The sequence below is a fragment of the Crocodylus siamensis genome, chromosome 12 (genome assembly GCF_052110815.1).
Source record: "Crocodylus siamensis isolate JL-2025a chromosome 12, ASM5211081v1, whole genome shotgun sequence".
Classification (NCBI taxonomy): Eukaryota; Metazoa; Chordata; order Crocodylia; family Crocodylidae; genus Crocodylus; species Crocodylus siamensis.
The window spans coordinates 20505231-20522580 of record NC_143406.1 but is presented as its reverse complement, the minus strand read 5'-3'; the positions used below and the strand labels follow the sequence as shown (position 1 = coordinate 20522580).

At 50.5% G+C, this 17350-nt stretch overlaps 1 protein-coding gene across 2 annotated transcripts in view; it reads right to left on the bottom strand.

Annotated features, from left to right (window-relative positions):
• The window catches only part of PGAP6 (post-GPI attachment to proteins 6), a 59118-nt gene that overhangs the window by 16527 nt on the left and 25241 nt on the right, over positions 1-17350 (bottom strand). For both annotated transcript variants that reach the window (XM_090023273.1, XM_090023274.1), the window contains 3 exons: positions 15375-15724; positions 13659-13752; positions 12716-12839 (listed from right to left, as the gene is read on the bottom strand). In XM_090023273.1, coding sequence (XP_089879399.1) covers positions 12716-12839; positions 13659-13752; positions 15375-15724 — 568 coding nt within the window. The remainder of the gene's footprint in view (positions 1-12715; positions 12840-13658; positions 13753-15374; positions 15725-17350) is intronic.

Here is a 17350-nt window from a genome sequence, read left to right as displayed (position 1 = left end):
TGCTAAAATCCAAGAAAATGACATCCACCTCTACTTCTGTGTCTAAGCATTTTGTGACCCTGTCATAAAACAAAACCAGATTGGTCAGACATGATCTACCTACTACGAATCTATGCTGGTTTCCCTGCTGCTTTATTTTCCCGCTGGACTCCTACAGATATGATCCTTCATAATGTTTTCAAAGACCTTTCCAAGGTTGGAGGTGAGACTGACTGGGCTATAATTACTCGGATCCTACCTTTCTCCCGTTCTTGAAAATAGGGACCACGCTGGCCCTTTTCCAGTCCTCCAGGACTTGATGCAAGCACCATGAGCGCTCAAACAGCTGTGCCAGTGGTTCTGATGTGACACCTACTATTTGCTGCATATCGAAGTAGCCTGCTCCAGGCCTCCTCCTGCCCTGCTCTGCCCCCCTGCAGCAGCCAGGGGGAGCTAGAGGCTCTGGCCACAGCTACCTGGGCACTCTCTGAAAGGCAGCCCCCCGACCACCTGCCTTTTTGGCCCAGAGCAGGCTGCAGTGTGCTAGGAGACCTCTGTGGCTCTGTTCCCAGAGCCTGTGCCCAGCATAGATCTCATAGACATTAGGGCTGGAAGGGACCTTGCATGATCATCAGCTCCAGCCTCCTGCCCAAAGGGCAGGAAGTCAGTTGGGGTCAGATGACCCTAGCCAGATAAGCATCCAGGCACTTCTCGAAGGTGTCCAAAGTAGGTGCTTGCACCACTTCTGGGGGAGTCTATTCCAGACTTTGGAGACTCAGATAGCAAAGAAATTTTTCCTTATGTCCAGTATAAAACGGTCTTCCAGCAGTTTGTGACAGTTAGACTTTGTCTTCCTTTGGGGTCCCTTGGTGAACAGACGTTCTTCAGTTCCTGATGCACACCCCTTATATACTTATAGGCTGCCACCAAGTCCCCCATGAGCCTTCTCTTTTCCAGGCTGACGAGTCCTATGCCTCTCAGCCTCTCATGCGATGGCTGCTCCACTTCTAGGCCCTGATAGTGATGACCCATGCTGTGGGCTTCTGTTTGCCACCATGCTCACCGTGCTTCACCACCACAGCAACAGCTGCCTGGCCCAGATCAGTATCGACCCTGTCTGCCCCACTGTGCTGTGTGGCTGCTTGGCCAGGTTCACTGCTGCAGGGTTTTACCTGGGATTAAGGTCAAACTGATTGGCCTGTAGTTTCCTGGGTCCTCCCTTCTCCCTTTCTTAAAGATAGGGACCACATTGGCTTTTTTCCAGGCTTTTGGGACCTCTCCCGTACATCATGAGTCTTCAGATAACTTTGCTATTGGTCATGCAGTGACGTTAGCCAGTTCTTTTAGCACTCTTGGGCGTAGTTCATCTGGCCCAGCTGACTTAACAGATATTTAGCCTTTGTAGGTGCTCCCCCACAAGATCTATGTCAGCTATGGGTGGTCACTCCCACCAGGTCATCCTGTATCCTGTCAAGCAGGCTAATATTCTTGGACTGGTGGAACACCCATGTGAAATATTCATTCAGGAGTTTGGTTTTGTCCTGCATGTTGGTTAACAAACCGTCCCATTTTATCAGGGGCCCTATGCTTCCCTTGTTCCTTTTGCAACTTCCTGTGTATCTAAAGAAGGAATTTTCGTTGCCTTTGATTCCAGTTGCCAATTTATGTTTGGTTAGTGCTTTCACTGTTCTGATCTGCTCCCTACAGGTGGGGGTGGCTGCCGACTATTACTCTTTCATAGTTGTTGCTGAATTCCATCCTTTGTAGGCTTCTGGCTTTAATTTCAGGAGGCCCATGACTTTCCTGTTATGCTACGGAGGTTTCCCAACTCTTTTGCTGCCTTCCTTGTGGGAGGGAATAGATTTTCTTTGAGTTTTCAGAATTGCTTCCTTGAGGAACAACCACTCTTCTTGTATTCCCTTCCTCATCAGACCATGGTCCCGCAGTGCCTCGCCAACCAATCTTCTGAGTTTGTGGAAATCAGCTTCCCTAAAATCAGGGATTTCTACCCTACTGACTGATTTCCCTGTCTGCAGCGGATGGAGAAAGCGATCATCTCATGGTCGCTGTCACCCAGTTTCCCTTCAATCTGCAGGTTGCTCACTAGGTCATCCCCTTTGGCCAGAACCAAGTCTAGGAGTATCTTGGCCCTGGTCAGCTCGTAGACATTCTGAGTTAGATAGAGCTCCTTGACATAAGTGAGGAAGCTTTGTGAGTGATCAGATCTAGCTGAGCACTCATCCTAGGAGATGTCTGGGTAGCTGAAATCACCCATGACAACCATTCCTTGGGCTTCCCAAAGTGAATTGGGCCCCTGGACAGGACCCACATCCCCATCACTTGCCTGCCCTGTGATGACCACCTGTACTACAGCTGCTGGGGCTTCCATTTGGTCATGTTTCAGGTTGTCATGGACCATCAAGGATGGAGGATGGGATTCACCTCCAAGGAGGATTACTCCGCGCTGGTCCTGTCCTGCAGGGAGCAAACCAGGAAAGCCAAGGCTGCAACTGAACTCCAACTAGCTTCAGGCATCAAGGACAACAAAAAGTCCTTTTTCAGATATGTGGGGAGCCGGAGGAAAAGCAAGGGCAATGTTGGACCCCTGCTAAACCAGATGGGGCAACTGACAACTGACGCCCAGGAAAAAGCCAACCTATTAAATAGGTACTTTGCGTCAGTCTTTCATCAATCACACGGGATGCCCATGCCTGCTATGGGACAGGGAAATCTGGGTGAGGGGGATCCCCTACCCTCCATCAATGCTGACCTCGTGAAGGAACACCTTGAGAAGCTGGATACCTTCAAGTCAGCTGGCCCTGACAATCTGCACCCCAGGGTACTCAAGGACCTGGTGAGCGTCATAGCCCAGCCCCTGGCACGGATCTTTGAAAACTCCTGGCGCTCTGGTGTAGTGCCCAAAGACTGGAAGGAGGCCAATGTGGTGCCGATCTTCAAGAAAGGGAGGAGAGTGGATCTGGCTAACTACAGGCCCATTAGCCTGACTTCTATCCTGGGGAAGATCTTAGAAAAGTTTATTAAGGAGGCCATCCTTGAGGGACTGGCCCAGGCTAACATCCTAAGGGATAGCCAGCACGGGTTTGTTGCGGGTAGGTCTTGTCTGACCAATCTCATTTCCTTCTATGACCAGGTGACCTATCACCTGGACAAGGGAGAAGAGATTGATGTCACATATCTTGACTTCAAAAAAGCTTTTGATCTGGTATCCCATGATCACCTCTTGGCCAAACTGCCCAGTTGTGGCCTTGGCTCCACCATGATCCGCTGGCTGGGAAATTGGCTCCGTGGTCGGACCCAGAGGGTTGTAATTGATGGCAGTCACTCATCATGGTGCCCTGTGACCAGAGGGGTCCCTCAAGGCTCTGTCCTGGGACCCATACTGTTCAACATCTTCATTAACGATGTGGACATTGGAGTCAGGAGTGGACTGGCTAAGTTCGCCGATGACACCAAACTTTGGGGCAAAGCATCCACGCCAGAAGATAGGCGGGTGATCCAGGCTGACCTGGACAAGCTCAGCAAATGGGCAGATGAGAACCTCATGGTGTTTAACACCGATAAATGCAAGGTTCTCCACCTTGGGAGGAAAAACCTGCAGCACCCTTATAGGCTCAGCAGTGCTACGTTGGTTAGCACTACAGAAGAAAGAGGCTTGGGGGTCATCATTGACCACAAGATGAACATGAGCCTCCAATGCGATGCTGCGGCTAGTAAAGCGACCAAAATGCTGGTGTGCATCCATAGATGCTTCTCGAGCAAATCCCGGGACGTCATTCTCCCCTTGTACTCGGCCTTGGTGAGGCCGCAGCTGGAGTACTGCGTCCAGTTTTGGGCTCCACAATTCAAAAAGGATGTGGAAAAGCTTGAGAGAGTCCAGAGGAGAGCCACGCGCATGATCAGAGGTCAGGAAAACAGATCTTACGATGACAGGCTGAGAGCCACGGGACTCTTTAGTCTGGAAAAGCGCAGGCTCAGAGGTGATCTGATGGCCACCTACAAGTTTATCAAGGGTGACCACCAGGATCTGGGGGAACGTCTGTTCACCAGAGCGCCCCAAGGGATGACGAGGTCAAATGGTCACAAACTCCTGCAAGACCGTTTCAGGCTGGACATAAGGAAGAATTTCTTTACTGTCCGAGCCCCCAAGGTCTGGAACAGTCTGCCAGCGGAGGTGGTTCAAGCACCTACATTGAACACCTTCAAGAGTAAATTGGATGCTTATCTTGCTGGGATCCTATGACCCCAGCTGACTTCCTGCCCTTTGGGCAGGGGGCTGGACTCGATGATCTCCCGAGGTCCCTTCCAGCCCTACTGTCTATGAATCTATGAATCAAGATGTCTTCACTAACATCAACACTGGCTGAGTTGACAGTGCCCATGATGCCCATGTTTTCTGGAACTCCACCATGCCAGCCCTGGTGGAGAGCAGGCACTTTGCATCAGGTGTCCCAGTCCTCCAGCTGGGTGAGGCAGTGGTTCCATCCCTCCCCACTGGAGACCCACCTACCCATTCCTGCCCTGGCTCATCTGACCCTACATCGGACAGCTGGACCCCTTCCAGGCACATTTCAACAGGTGCCTGGGCTGGGCCTGCACACTGCTGGAGTGTGCCTTCCACTGCCTGAATTTCATAGATTTCATAGACATTAGGGCTGGAAGGGACCTCGGGAGATCATCGAGTCCAGCCCCCTGCCCAAAGGGCAGGAAGTCAGCTGGGGTCATAGGATCCCAGCAAGATAAGCATCCAATTTACTCTTGAAGGGATGCTGGTGCACTGACTGTGTGTCTTGAGGTCACCGAGGCCAACTCCCAGGTCATCATTGCAGCCTGTGTGCTGCATAACATCTGTGAGGCCCGGGGGAGCTCTTTCCACAAGGTCTAGGTGGAGGAGACATGGCAGGCAGAAGACGCAGCAGGAGTGCCGGCAGTGACAGCAACGCCCCCCTGCCCCCACTGAGGCCCTGGGCACACCACACACCCATCAGCAGGGCCAGGGCATCATGTGACAGAGGTGCTGGTGGACCACCTCCTTCTGTACCCCGCACCATAGGCCCCCTGACCAGCCGGTCACAGACCCCAGGCCCACCGTGCACCCCCAACACCACACTGTCTGTTGACAGTTTTCAGCAAGTCTTTATTTCCCTCCACAAACACAGACTCCCTCCTACCCTCTCTCTCGAACAGACCCCCTTCCCCCCACTCCCTCAACACAGACCCCACCACCAGCCACACCACCCACCATCAATAAAGCACCCTCTTCCCCATGCAAACTATGTACATTGTGCTCCGTGTGCCCTCCCAGGGTGAGGGATACTGGGGTGGAAGTGCCTACAGGATGGGTCGCAGGAACAAGTGTAGACCCTGTGGTGAGTTCTCAGCAGGGTTTTCACCAAGGGGCAAGGGCAGCCACTGCTCTGCCTGTGTGGCTGGCTCCCCCTCCTCCACCATGAGGCCAGAGCCAGCAGGGCCAATGTGCTATGCTAGCTCTGCTGTGGGCAGCTCCTGCGCAGGGGCTGCATGGAGTCTAGGTGAGCAGCAGGAAGGGAGCCCAGGCAGGGGCCCCAGTTACTGGAGACCTGGGATGGGTACAGAAGCAAGGGGATTTGTCACAGATGGCCAATATGCTGACTGCAGAGACACTAATCCAAAAGCAAAGAGTCATCAAAGAAGTGAAGTTGAAGAAAAGCATAAAAGCGTGGAGCAAGAAAGTTTTTGGTTGTTGTCATAAATCCAGCCTTCAACTCTGTCTGGACTGTTCCAGCCCATGACATACCCTTTGCTTCCAGAAACTAAGTAGCCATCCTTTCTGTTGAGCACAGTAACATCTGGGATTGGGTGAGATTATTGTACTGAATGTTTTTCTCTCTCTGAATATAGAAACTACTAAGATAATGCTTGTACTAATAAAGTTAGACTTTGATTTTATTGTAGCAAAAGCCCCAGTTTTTTTTTTTTAATGCATTCACTCCCCTTCTCCAACCATTTCTGACTTTTTCTCTCCCTCTCTATTCCCTATAGTATAAGTAAGCTAAGATGTAGGATAAGCTTTAAACATTTCTATTTTGGTAGCAAGTTTTTGGTTTTGGATATCCACTATTTTATATTGTATTATCATCATTTTTGTATTGATTTTTACTGTTGTATATTGTATTATCATCATTTTTGTATTGATTTTTATTGTTTCATATGGATATTGTATGGTTTAGGCCTGTGTTTGTAAGTGAACCAAAGTCATGTCAAGTTCCCATTTTGAATGTCAAGTCTCCATCTTGTGTCCTCTGCCCGGGCAACCCATGTGTCACAACTGCATGAGTCACACATCCCTCCCATGCAAATTGGTTCCTGGATGAATGAGAGTGATTGGGAATGACTGAAATACAATGGTAGCAGGCCTCTACTGAATGGCCTGTAACAAATGGGCCATCACCTTGCACTGATTCATCCAGGAACCACAAACCTCACGCAGGAACAGCGACAAGACCAGCATTTGAAAGACAAAAGACCCTGCAGAACCAGCAACTCTCACCATTACAGACACCCAAAACTGCACATCCCTGCATGGAGCACACATGCTCAGTATGCCAGGGGCTGACCCTTGCCTGGGCATGCCTCCTGTCACTAGGGTCACACAAGGTCTGCCCCTATAAACAGGGGCAGTGAAGACAGACCCAGTGGGACACCCTCTCCATCTGGACCAGCACCATGCCATACCACCTATCCACCCAGAGGCTCTGCGGGCGACCCCTCTCTAGACAACACCTACTGGACAAGGACTTCTTTCCAGCCTGGATAGGTAGATAATACCTGCACAACTCCTCCTACAATTTGGACTCTCTCTCTCTCCCTCTCTCTCTCTCCCCCTCCCCCCGGACTTCAGTGGACTTCAGCCCCTGCACCAAGCCTCCCTAACCTGTGCTGCCATTGTGCATGCGTGCGTGCGTGTGGGTGCAAGGGAACCAATTTGACATTGTGGCACCATCTCCCCTGTTCAATAAAACCACTGTCACTTGCAACCCCGAGTTGGGTCATGTTTTACTGAATTCCAGTCCCTTCCTTATCTTAAATTCCAGCCTAATTCTCTCTCTCAGCTCTAGCCCCCACCCTTCTCCACTAGTTTCTTGATCTCCTCTCAATTCCTACTGTCTTTTCCCTGTGACTTTCTGCTGCCTTTCTCTGCTTTCCTGCTGCCCTGCCACCTGCTGTTTTTCCTGTGATTTTCTGCTGTCCGTCTCTGTTTTCAGGCTTCCCCCACACCTTCTGTAATCCTCTCTCCCCCTGCAGCTTCCCAGCTCTTCTTAGCTGTCCTGCAGTTTTCTCCAGTTTCCAGCACCTACTGCTGCTCCCTGCAACTTCTCTAGCTGCCCCAGAGCCATCCTCTGGCTCCCCACACCCAGAGCCCCTCTTTAACACCCACACTTTCCCTTAGTCCCATTTTCCCTCTCTCCATTTACCTTTTCAGCTCCCCTGTAGCTCTGGCTCCAGTCCCAGCCTCTGTGCTGGCATCGCTTTTCCATTCTGCAGGTTTTGGGCATTTTCTTTTAATCAATTAACCCCGAGCCTCAGTGCTTCAGCCCAGGCCCCTCTAGTCTACCAGTTGTAATCCCGGTCCTGGTGACTTTAATTTCCAGCAACCTTCACTCCCTACACTTTTACTTTCTTACATTAACCTTTCTCCAGCTATTCCAAGTACACCAAGCGCATACATACATATCACAGTACCCAACTTAGGAACTCACTTGTGTGTGTGTGTGTACGTGGGTGGTGTGTAAATTAGTGAATACACACACATATATATATATATATAGATATCAGTGTGCGTGTGTGATATATGAATTAGTAATCCACATATGTGTATTGAATGTGCAGGTGTTGGTAACTGGTAACTGATTCTGTCTAAATTTGGTGTGTGTAGCGTGTATGGGCTTAAACTGGTGATAGAGGTGCATGAACATGCGTGTATCTGAGTTGCTAGTGTGAGAGACAGAGAGAGAGAGAGAGAGAGAGAGAGAGAGAGAGAGAGAGAGAGAGAGAGAGAGAGGGAGAGGGAGAGTGTGTGTATCTATCTATCTATCTGTGTGCATGATATACGAATTAGTGATCTGTGTCTAACTTCTGGGGTGTACAGTGTATGTGCTTGAACTGGTGATAGGTATGCATGTGCTTAGGCTGGTTTGTATATGCATGTGCCTGAGCTGGTAGTGTGAGTGTGTATGCACCCGATTGGTGTGTTTGTATATGTGGAATTGTGTCACACCCTGCTGTCTAACAGCACAATATTCAGATCCTGAGTTGGCCTGACCCCACAGGGCAACATTAGGACACCAAGTTGCCCGAAACTTTGATTTTAGGACACTGAGTTGTCTGCATTCATATTTCACATTCCATTTAAGGGTTAATAGTGCTTAGGGATACTTAAAGTACAATCTGATGGACAGTGGTGCTAACAGCTGGGGCCAGGGGCTGGGCAGCAGGCAGCACAAAGATGATTGACTGCTACAGTCAAGATAGCATCTAGCACCTGGTGGTGGTCCTCTGTGGCCTCCACTGCCCTGGCCACTATGGTGGCCTGCTGCTCCTGAACTTGAGCCTCCAACATTCTCTCAAGGAGGGCAATGTGCTTCTCTTTAAGGGCCAGAAGACTCTCATAGAATGCCTGGTCCTCCCAATCCCCGTCCCGCTCAAGTGCAACCCTCTCCCATTTGCTCACAATGTCCGCAGCATGCCAGGCCTGCAAATCCCTCAACCACTCCTCTAGCATAGTGATCAGCCAGTTCAGCAGAAGGGCTACCTTGCTCCTGCCTCTGTAGCTGGTGCTGCATATGTAGGGCACTGGCCGAGGGTGTCAGTGACCCTGAGGATGCATGCCCAGCAGCAGCTGGTACCTGTCCTCCACATGCAGCTGCTAGACATGCAGAGCCATGAGAAAGAGGCTGTTTTTGAGAGTTTGCAATATTTATGAGAAAACATGCACTAGAGCTGTGCATTGCCCAGCCTCAGATCAAGGATCATGTACACACAGGTAGGTGCCAGGGATCGTGGTAAGTTGGTTGGGCAGGCACTGCCACAGGTAGCTGCCAACTGAGCACCTGTGTCCCCAGTCCCTCCACAGGCACAGGTAGCCTGCTTGGTGCTTGCAGCCTGCCTTTCCTGCCTACTTCCCATGGCAGGCCAGGGCTGGCTTCTAGCAGCAACTGCCATGGCTGCTCCAGATGCACTCCCCTTTCTTTTCCTTCAGGCCAGGCAGTCTTCCCCTGTGGCGCCAACCTAACTGCCATGGTGCCCCAGGAGCACCTGAGAACTGGCATGGGACCCTGGGCTTTGATGGTGCCCCAGGCAAATATGTGCTTCCCTGCAACGTGCGTTGCTGCCTGGAGGTGTACCTCTACCTGTGTATTGAGTCCCTGTTGCCTGTGACTGAGGATGAGATTGCCACAGGCACTGAGGAGTTTCTCTGCATGTGAGAAGCCCCTGGCTGCCTAGCTGGGAGAGCACTGGCTGCTCAATAAAGTTCTGTACTGCCTCCTGCCTCCCTATGTGCTGTGGCAGGGAACTCCAGGGGTCAGGGGGGAGCTTGGCCAAGCAGGGTGGGAAGGGGAGGCAGGGGCAAGGCAGGGAGGAGAGGGGAGGGCCCTGTCCCCATGTGGGGCCCCTGAGTACAGGTGTTCAGCCTGGGGGTGGGCGGGAGACCCAAGTGGCCACATTGCTGCCATCCCCCCTGGCCCTCCTCCCAGTGTGGAGCTTACCAGATGAGCATGGCAGGTATTCCCATTGGCTCAAAATCGGTCCCCACAGGTGGTGATGATGTGTGGCGTCTGCCACTGTCTTGGGGTGCAAGGTCACAGCTCATGGCTGCCTGGACAGTGGTCCCTTCCAGGGAGCAGCTGGAGCTTGTCACAGTGGATGGTGTCATCCCCAGGCTGTCCTCTTGAGTGGGCCTGTGCACCCAGAGCTGGCATGACAACTACTGGCCTGGGCTCCTGGTGCTGCTTGATGAGGCCTGGGGTGGGAAACTGGACAGGACCTGCACCTGGTGCACCAAGGGGCCCTCCCCTGCAGACAAGTCATCTCTACCAGGCTGTGGCAGAGGCTCTGGTAGGCCATCCATGTTGAAGAACACAGTCCAGCTCTTTCCAGGGTCCCCAGGTAGTGAGGATGTGGTCCAGCTGCCACATAAAAGGCATGTTTCTGCAAGGAGCCCCAATCAGTGGTTGTGATCAGTGACATGGAACCACTGTGCCTGCAGGGACTTGACATTTATGCAGCACTGTCATGCTGGCCACTTGTGCCCATGCTCCTGCATGCAGCCTACCAGGGCCTCACAGATATAGGCACTGGAGTGCCTGGCCTGGTCATACTGGTTGTGGACTTTGGCACTGTCCCACAGTGCAACAAAGTCTGTGATCTCTTCCTGGGACCAGTTGGGGTCCCAGGGCGTGAAGCGTGGTGTTAGGAAGGATGCCAGTGTGGCTCCCTTGATGGCTTTCGAGAGTTCTGGCTGAGAGTTCAGGTGCTGCCAGGCCTGGGCACATGCCTGCAGCACAGGGACACATGTGGGGCTGGCCCAGAGGCCACTGCCAGAGTCCATGAGGCTGCTGCAGAACCCAATGGTCAGAGGCAGGCAGTAGGTGGCACAGGGCCTAGGGGCACGGTAGAGTTCTAAACACCAGGCTGGGTCAGGCAAAGAGCCATCCCAGCCCTGGGGCTGCAGAAACTCTGAGTCCCATGCTCCTGGGGCAAGTCTGGGGATGGCTCCCTGGTGGTGGGGCTGACCGAGAGCAAATTTGCTCCCGGTCAGCATCTACACATGTGCTACTGAACAGTAACTACTGTACAGTTAATTTACTAGCTGCATTTGCAGGTAGCAAACTAAGTGTACAATAGATTAATTTACTGAGCAGTAAGCACCTGTACATGTAGACTGATGCTTTACTGTGCAGTAAATTACTCTACTGTGCAATGAAGTGTCTCGTGCAGATGATCCCCCAGGTTACAGAGCAGGAGTACTTGGCTTATCCCATACTTCTGGGTTTTGCTGATTGCCACAATGAGCTTGGATGGTTTGGACAGGAATTATCCTGTCTAGAAAAGGAAGTTGGACTAGATGATGTCCTGAGATCCTTTCCAGCCCTAGGTCTCCAGCTGGCCTATAGTGCTACAGATATCCTCCCCTATATAAACTGAGGGCTCATATGCATATGCTGACACTGGGTCAAGGATTGCCTAGTGTCATCTGCAGGGCTCTCACTGTATTCAGCAAGAGGTTCACTATACTGATTGTAGCAACTTGTTCTTAGTTCTCAAGCTAGCTCCTTTGCAGAGCCTGAAGAGCTAGCAGGCTCAGGCCCAGAAGTAAAGGGGCCAGCCTCTTCTCCCTCTACCTATTCCAAGGGCTGATATTTTTGTACCTGCACAGAGCCTATATATGGATTTGAGAGCTGGGCTTCAGGCCGCAAAGCTCAATCTCTTGGTCCTAGTGTCCTTCTGAACTGGATTCCCTCTTATTGTTTCAGAGAATATTGTGCTATTCCAGAGGAGAAGGGCAATCCAGGAGGTGACTACTGAATAGGCCAGCAGGGATGTGGGGAAAAAAACCTGTTTTTGGACACACATGACTGGGACCAGACTATTTGGCTATATTCCAAGCAAATGGGCAGGATAGTGACTCAGCACTTTACCAATGAACAGCTGGACACGGTCTGCAAGGGTGATATGGAGAGAGAATGAGAAATTTCCTCAGTACCTACTGATATTTGTTTAATCACCTTTGATTGCCTGAAGCCTCAGGGTCTGAGCGCTCTGTAGGTCTGTCCCTGGGCTAGTCCTTCTGCCATAGAGCCAACAGCAGATCAGACTGTAGGTTAAGTTACATTAGCCAGAAGGGGTGTGTACACACATACTAATTTTCTGATAATTATGCCAACTTAACTTTAAGTCAACTTAACCGTCAGAGTGTACACACACGTGGAGCAGAGTCGATTTAAATGTGGCACAAGATAATACACTTCTGAGGTGTATTATCTGGAGTCACATTAAAGTCAACTTAACTCACAGGATGGTTGCCACCATGTCAAGGACTTGTATGTGTATACGCTCTGACTTGGCTTAAGTCAACTTAGTTAACTGCCTTATTTTAAGTCAACTGAGTACTTGTGCACACACCCAGAGATGCTAAAACAAAGCACCAGGCTCTACTCAGCAGTGGTGCTGGGAAGGCAGGTTGAGGGGGGGAGGGCTACAGTGAATTTTGTGGTGGCAGCAGCCCCGCTCCCATTGTCACGGCCCACCCCAAGTGCCAGGAAAAGCCTGGTGCCTCTGCTGGGCCCAGCCTGTAGCCCCAGCCTGTTCTCATCCTGTTGCAGGCTGCTGCCCACCCCTGTTGCAGCCCTGGGAGCAGCAGATGCCACCTGCTTACAGCTGCTGGGCTACACAACACCAGGAGGTTCAGGGCACAGTGCCCCAAGGGAATTGGAGCCCCGGAGGGATCGGGGCAAGGTACAGCCCAGCAGCTGCAAGCCATTGGCATCGGTTGCTCCCAGAGCAGCTGCAGCAGAAGCTGAGGTGAGTGGGGCCCCAGCCACACAGTCCTTTCTCCTCCTCTCACTCCTCCCCTCCACTCATGGCCCTTTCCCCTACCCTCACAAACTTACCTGCTTGGGGGAGTGGGGAGCATGCCTGTTTCCACCCTCCCCCACAGGGAAGCATACAGTAAACTCACCTCTGGCCCTCTGAGCATAGAAGCTGCAAGGAAAGGAACCAGTTCTCAGTCTCAGGGTATGGAACAATCAGTGTTGTTTCCATAGAGGATGCAGTCACATTCAAAAGGTAACCCTGGACAAAAGCTGTAGGAAAAGCATTTGGGATAAAAGTTGCAGCGTATTTGTTATGAGTGGTATGCCACAAGATGGCCATAAGCTCTCAGGACTCAAGGAGAAGGGCAGAAAGATGAACAGCAATTCTAGGCTGAGACCAATCCTTGAGCTGTGGATCAGTGAGAGACATTGCCCACTACAGCCTCTTCTCCTTTGAAGAAATAATCTGCCTTGGGTCTTCAGGCAAGACTAAGACAGGGAATCCAACATGCCTGACATGCTTATTGTGATCTGGGGGCAACATGAAAGGTCCATACCTCATGTTCCCACCCTCCCTAAGGTAGTGTTCAGGCATGATTTAAGATTTCCTGCTGGCCAGCCCCATCAGTGCTTGCAGCACTAAAAGCACAGCAGTGTCTGTGCTGTACAACCCCATGCAATGGAACCCTGATCACATCTGGGCTGGCAAGTGCTTAGAGAAGTTGTCACTACACTGGTGTTCTCAATGCAGCAAAACCTACAAAGCCAAGCAGCCCTTCTGTGCTCACCTTGGGTACAGCCTTCGAGAACTGGAGAGCTCCAGCACAGGAACACAATCCTCCTCTGCAAGGAGGCTGGACAGTGGCAACAAGATCCTGCTCCCTGCCAGTGGGGACCCATTAAAATTGGGGTATCAAATTCCAAACAGGGCAGCTCAAACTGAAACCAACTACCCAAAAGGCTCCCATGTTCCCATGCCAACTGTCAGATTATGCTTCTAGGACATTAACAGCACATAAGGCATAAAAGCAAGAGCCAGAGGAGGACTGGCCAAGCCAGACTTGGGTGTCAGCTAAGTGGTGCCCATACCTGTTCTGCAGCTCTGTGTGGTATTGAGGGACAATACCGGAGAGGCAGCACTCACACAAGCTAATACGCTGACACTGTCCAAGCTCAGGGAAGTCTGTAAATAACATGCAATGTATACAGTGTGAAAGAGCACATCCAAACCCCCAAACACTTCCCAACATATACATATACATACATACATATACACATACACACACACACACACACACATATACACATACACACATCCTCCCTTCCCCGTGTTGCTGTTATTACCTGGCTCCTCCCTGCATATACCCAGTCTGTGACATAACTCTACCATGCATTTCTCTGCAGCCCCTAAAAGCAGCATTTGATATTGGAGCTTGCAGCTCAAACCCAACTACCAACCCAGTACTGCTTTTGGGAGGACAGGGTCTAAGAAAGGACTGTCACAGGACTACAGGAATGCTCCCACTTGCTGTGCTTGGATAAAAAGGCATACCTGGCCTGCCTGGAGCCATTACCTACTGTGTGTTACAGGAGGCAGTAACATACTACATGCATGCTGAACATTTATGCAGGTATGGGGCAAAACTGGCTCTTAGCTTGGGCTGTTTTTGGTGTAACCTAAGTCACTCAAGCCACTGTATGCCTCAGCTTTGCCACTTGTAAAGGAGATAACAGCTCTGTTCTGAGTGCCAGGGGTGCTGGGAGAACAAAGCCTTAGGGTCTCAGATGGTAGAAGTCATGAATGACATCTAGACTGGCAGCTGTCATAAACAGCATTGCCCCCAGTGCTGATGGTATGACCTCACACTTAAGGCAGATACCAGTTGGGCCAGGCCAACCTATTTCAAGCAGCAAAAGCCAATAACAATTCCAGTAGCATTGGTCAACCTGTAAGCAGCTAAGTAAATATGAATGTCCAGCACTCAGTGAAGTTTAGCCCCTCCCAGTGTTCCCACCCATGACTAGGTGAATGTGTCACTCTTCTGGCCACACTTAAATTCTTTATGTGGCTATATATCCAAGATATTCCATGTCCTACCTCATATCCCTTAGTTGTTTAGTTTTGGGCCACACTGACTGTGCTCTCTTTTTTGAAATTCCAAGTTCCCCCCTTGGAGAGCAAGCTAATGAGGCACTTCCCTGGGCACCATTTCCAATATATTCCACAGAGCTGCCACACAGCTGTTCATTTACAAGGCAGCAGAGAGCTCTGAGCCAGAGAACTTCCTGCCACTAGCATCCAACAGCTTTCAGGCAGGTCAAAGCTAGAATCCACATAAGCTGGTCCTGTGACATGTTTAGATTTATTTTTATCGTGCTCAAGATGGGCAGCCCCATGGTGCAGGAACTTGGTAAACTAGACAGGAACTTAGTGAAGACTGAATTCTTTCCCTTTGCCTGTTTGTTGATCTAGCTGTGATCTGCTGACATGCTTATTCACTTCCTCTTGGTGATGTGAGCAAGAGTTCTTACTTCCCACTCAGAGTAATTTTATCCCCCCAGTAGAATCAAAACCATTAGGCAGGAAGCTTTAGAGACAGCTGAGGCAGACTCTTAAAATAATTGGCAGGAGGAGAGGAAGGTTCCACTAGGACCCCACACACTCTCGGCCACTCTTGTCTTGTCCTTTTATTGAGCCAGCATACACAACCCCCAGACTGCTAATCTCTAGCATGTACATGATGAAACAGAGAAGCAAAACTACATCAAGCAAAGGTGATACAATTACAAGAGAGCACACTGTACCTTGTTAAGCAGCAGATTCACTACAAGGATCCCTCCACTGTCCTTGCCAGTATTCAAGTTGAGGAGGAGGAGGGTGGGAAATTCAGAATGGACAAGAATACTGGGCCCATTTATGAGTCGGAATCTCACAGACACAACATCCAGATCCTCTCGGATAATAGGCTGATTCTGGAGGCAGAAGCTCCCTTGGTTGGATGAGTTATATGCAGCATCTTCTGCAGGCAGAGTGACACTTCTCATCATTCCTGTTGTGACTCCTTTGGGCCTCCCACCCAATGCCTGTGTGCTCTGGCTTTGATTCAGGATATTGTAGAGGTTAAGGAAAGAACTGGTGCTCTCTGGCTTGCAAGCTGCAATGCAAACAGGAAAAGAGGGGTCTGTTAAAGTATCTTGGACCAGTGCAGCTCTAAAACAATGCAAGCATATGTTTCTGGATCATACCTGTTCATTGAAGCAAGAAGGCCAGGCCTGGAGGAAGGGGATAGGGTGGGGGATGCTCATAGACTAGAAGCACTCAGACCCCACTACCTGTGTTGTGAATCACTCCTCTAGTTCTGAGAGAGCTGCAACTCAAGGACACATACATCAACTTTTTAAGATCTGAGTGTCTTGTGCTTCCCCTGTAGGCACTTTCGGGAGTGCCTCCCATCCTTCAAGTGACAGGGCCAGAACTCAGGCACTATTCTAGCTGTTTCAAGGACAATAACATCTCTTGAAGAATCCTTTTGACTGGCAGTGCCTCTACACCCCAACATTCTGAAGAAAGAAGACACGCTATCATCTATGCCTTCTGCCTTCAACATGGAGGCAGAAGCAGTACATGCAATGCAGCCTTACAGACAAGTGTTTAAGACATAGGGCACCAACATACCACACTCTGACAAACACTTACAGCACACAAAGGGTAGGAGGCATCTGTGGATGGGCAGTACCTCAAAGTAGCACAAGAACGTCTCACCTACTAATTGCTCCTTGTACGGAAGGCCCCAGGGCTCCTCAGCGTCCTAAGCACTGTATAAAGCAGTGGAGAATGGGTTAACCCTGCCTTGAAGTGAGTGGCAGACCTAGGAATGCACCCCAGCAAATGTGGTACTCAGATGCTCCCAGCTCTCGCAGAAGCCAATAGCTCAGCTCAGTCAGGCATTTGCAGAAGCCAAAGCACTTCATGTACAGAGCAGCCGGGGGTGCTGCTTCCTTTCCCCACCCTGCGAGCACACGAATGAAGCTCTGTTTTTTACTGAAATATGCTGCAGGAGCAGGAACAGGCAGAATCCCCACAGAACTCTTGTCTGGCAGAGAGAAAGGCTTTTTGAAATATAACTAGTAACTTTCCAAGGGTCACCAGAGCTCTACAACATGGAACTCATCTTCCAATGTCACACAAAGAGTCCTAGGCACACAGCAGCCAGCCACCCACCATGGTGAATTTCTTCCCACTACAACCCAAGGAGCAACAATTCAAGTCCCCCACTACAGCAGTCCCACACTTGATCTGAGGCACTGCTTCTCAGAGACAGAGGACAATCACTCTTCAAGACATGTCCAGACAGCCCCACCCACAATATTGTCTCTTACAATCCACTCTGTCTGTCCAGAATAATCTGCCAGCCAGCTCATAGCAGAGCCAAACACAGCCCACATATGATTATCATCCTAGCACCTCTGTTTAAATGTTCATGCTACCTCTCGCTGCTGCCCTAAGCTGGTCAATGCCTCTCAAATTGCCTAGGAAGAAGTCCGTGACTCAGAAAACCTGAGCTTTCCAAAGAATTATCAGTATAAAAGAGGTCTCCGAGACAGCAGGCCCTGCATATAACTGCACAGCAGAAAAGGACTCAGACATGGTGCTTACAGACATTTAACAGGAACTGCTTAATATAAACAGCAAGTGGATCCCAGCCCTCTGAGGTGCATGGGTGCCCCTTGCCATGCCAGGGAGCCAAAGCTTGTAGACTATGGGAAACAAACTCAAAGGC